The sequence below is a fragment of the Phaseolus vulgaris genome, chromosome 8 (assembly GCF_051622355.1).
Source record: "Phaseolus vulgaris cultivar YP4 chromosome 8, ASM5162235v1, whole genome shotgun sequence".
NCBI lineage: Eukaryota > Viridiplantae > Streptophyta > Magnoliopsida > Fabales > Fabaceae > Phaseolus > Phaseolus vulgaris.
The window spans coordinates 29,968,363-29,970,508 of NC_143505.1; the positions used below are offsets into that span (position 1 = coordinate 29,968,363).

The 2,146-nt window shown below is 41.9% G+C and overlaps 1 protein-coding gene across 1 annotated transcript; it reads left to right on the forward strand.

The window, feature by feature from the left end:
- Positions 1–323: 323 nt before the first annotated feature.
- Positions 324–1,325, forward strand: LOC150025546 (uncharacterized). The gene has a single exon (XM_090294091.1). The coding sequence runs from the start codon at positions 324–326 to the stop codon at positions 1,323–1,325; it is 1,002 nt and encodes a 333-aa protein (XP_090150217.1).
- Positions 1,326–2,146: the final 821 nt, after the last annotated feature.

Sequence of the window (2,146 nt, forward strand, 5' to 3'; positions counted from 1 at the left end):
AGAAGTTAGTGGTAATCCGAGGAAAAAGCAATTCTGGGAGCTGGTTGTGACAAAATTAGAAGCTAGACTTAGTTCCTGGAAAGGAAGATTTCTATCTATGGTAGGTAGAATATGTCTGCTAAAATCGGTATTCACTACCACACCACTTTTCTATTTATCCATTTTTAAAGCCCCAGTAGCAGTATGCAACAGGATAAAGAGTATACAAAGAAGATTTCTCTGGGCGTTGGGAAGAGAGAACAAAATGATTTCTTGGTGGGTTAGGGATCAAAGAGATCAGAAGTTTTAATACTGCTCTATTGGCAAAGTGGAAATGGCGGTTTATGAGTAAAGAGGAAGGGAAATGGAAAGACATACTTAAATCAAAATATGTCGCAGGAACAGGAGGTCGACAACTAGGGCTGAAATATCAATCGTGGTGGTGGAGGGATCTAATCAAAGTATGTGGCGAGAGTGATCAAGAGGGATGGTTCCATAAAGTTGTTGAGTGGAAAGTAGGGGATGGGGGCATAGCTAGATTCTGGGAGGACGTGTGGCTTCAAAATGTTTGCCTCAAAAATTTATATCCTAGACTATACGCTATGTCATTAGATCAAGGTAAAACGGTGGGAGAGGTTGGAAGATGGGAGGGTGATATATGGCGGTGGCGGTTAAACTGGAGAAGAGAAAGATTTGTATGGGAGGTGAACATGGAAGAAGAGCTATTATCAAGCTTGACAACAGGTATCATACGCCAGGATGCTCAAGTTAAATCAGCATACTCCACCTTGTGCCATCATCAAACCATTGGAGCAGAGGATAATGTTTTTGGGATTCTATGGCAGCTAAAAGCCATGCCCAAAGTACTTATCACTGCCTGGAGAGTCCTTCTTGACAAACTCCCAACCACTGACAATCTCATAAGAAGAGGAGTTTCCGTGGACTCACCTTTATGTGTTATGTGCAGATTGTTTGAGGAATCATCTCAACATCTCTTCCTTGAATGCGAACATGCACAACGTGTTTGGTCCCGCTGTTATCGCTGGATTGGTATTTTGGGGGTCCACAACAAATACATCAGGAATCACTTGGAAATTTTTTACTTAATCCACTTATCAAGTGCGCAAAATCAGGTGTGGAGAGGTTTATGGGCAGCAATTATTAGATGTATGTGGGAGCAACGAAACCAAGTTGTCTTTAAAGGAGGGGTCCCCGATGTAGATGAAGCTTTCCAAAATGCTCAGTTACTGTCGTGGCTGTGGTTAAAACACAAGGCACCTGGATTCTCATATGCTTTTTCCGATTGGCTTTTGAATCTCATCCAGTGCCTTACTGTTGTTAGCTGATATATCATTTCTTCATGCTGCAAAGGTGTCATGCTGCTTCGTGTTATTGGTTTCTGGTTTCCGGTTTGTTGATACAAAGGGATTTAAGGGATACAGGTGTTACACAATACAATATCTAATGAAGGCTTCTATGTTAGCAAAAGGATCACGGAGAAGGTAGATTCAGGGTTGGAAAAGCAGTGGCAGTGGGTTAAAGTAGTGGAAAAGTTATCAGTTACAAGGGTTAGAATGGCAGTGAATTCTTATGCCAGTAGAGGTTTCTTCCTACTGAGTATAAATAACAATCATAGTGTGGCTTACCAAGAGTTGAAATGGAGGGTTTGCCTTGGAATATGTCAAAGAAGGGTTAGAATCTGCTTGGTCCAATGCAATACTAAGTGAGGCAAGTTCCAATCCTACTATGCAGCTGGTGTTGGGCTTGTCCAGTTATTTAGCAGGAGCACCTACACAACACGTTCAGAATAGTAATAATGGGTGGCGGTAGGAATTTTGAAGAGGTCTATTATGAGTTTAGAGCATTAGAACACTGATTTTGGTAGTCTTTTCAGTAAAGTGCTGCAGAGATGAGAATATAGATTGGTGCAGAGTTTACTGTAAGCCCGTTGAGTATGTAGGGTATTGGTAATGCTAGTATAAGGAGTTGTTAGGCAACCTAGCTGCTAAATTGGTGGCTGCCACAATCCGTGCCAAAGGTGCACCTGTATAATGCTGCCATTAAAGACTTAGGCACATACACTGACCAACTGTTTCAGGAGCTCACCAAGTGAAGTATTGTGTTAACCAGTGATTGTTTACTGGTGACCAAGCTTTGACAGCTTGCC

Excerpts from the sequence above, each read along its gene's own strand:
- LOC150025546 (XM_090294091.1), top strand. The coding sequence starts at position 324 with ATGAGTAAAGAGGAAGGGAAATGGAAAGACATACTTAAATCAAAATAT.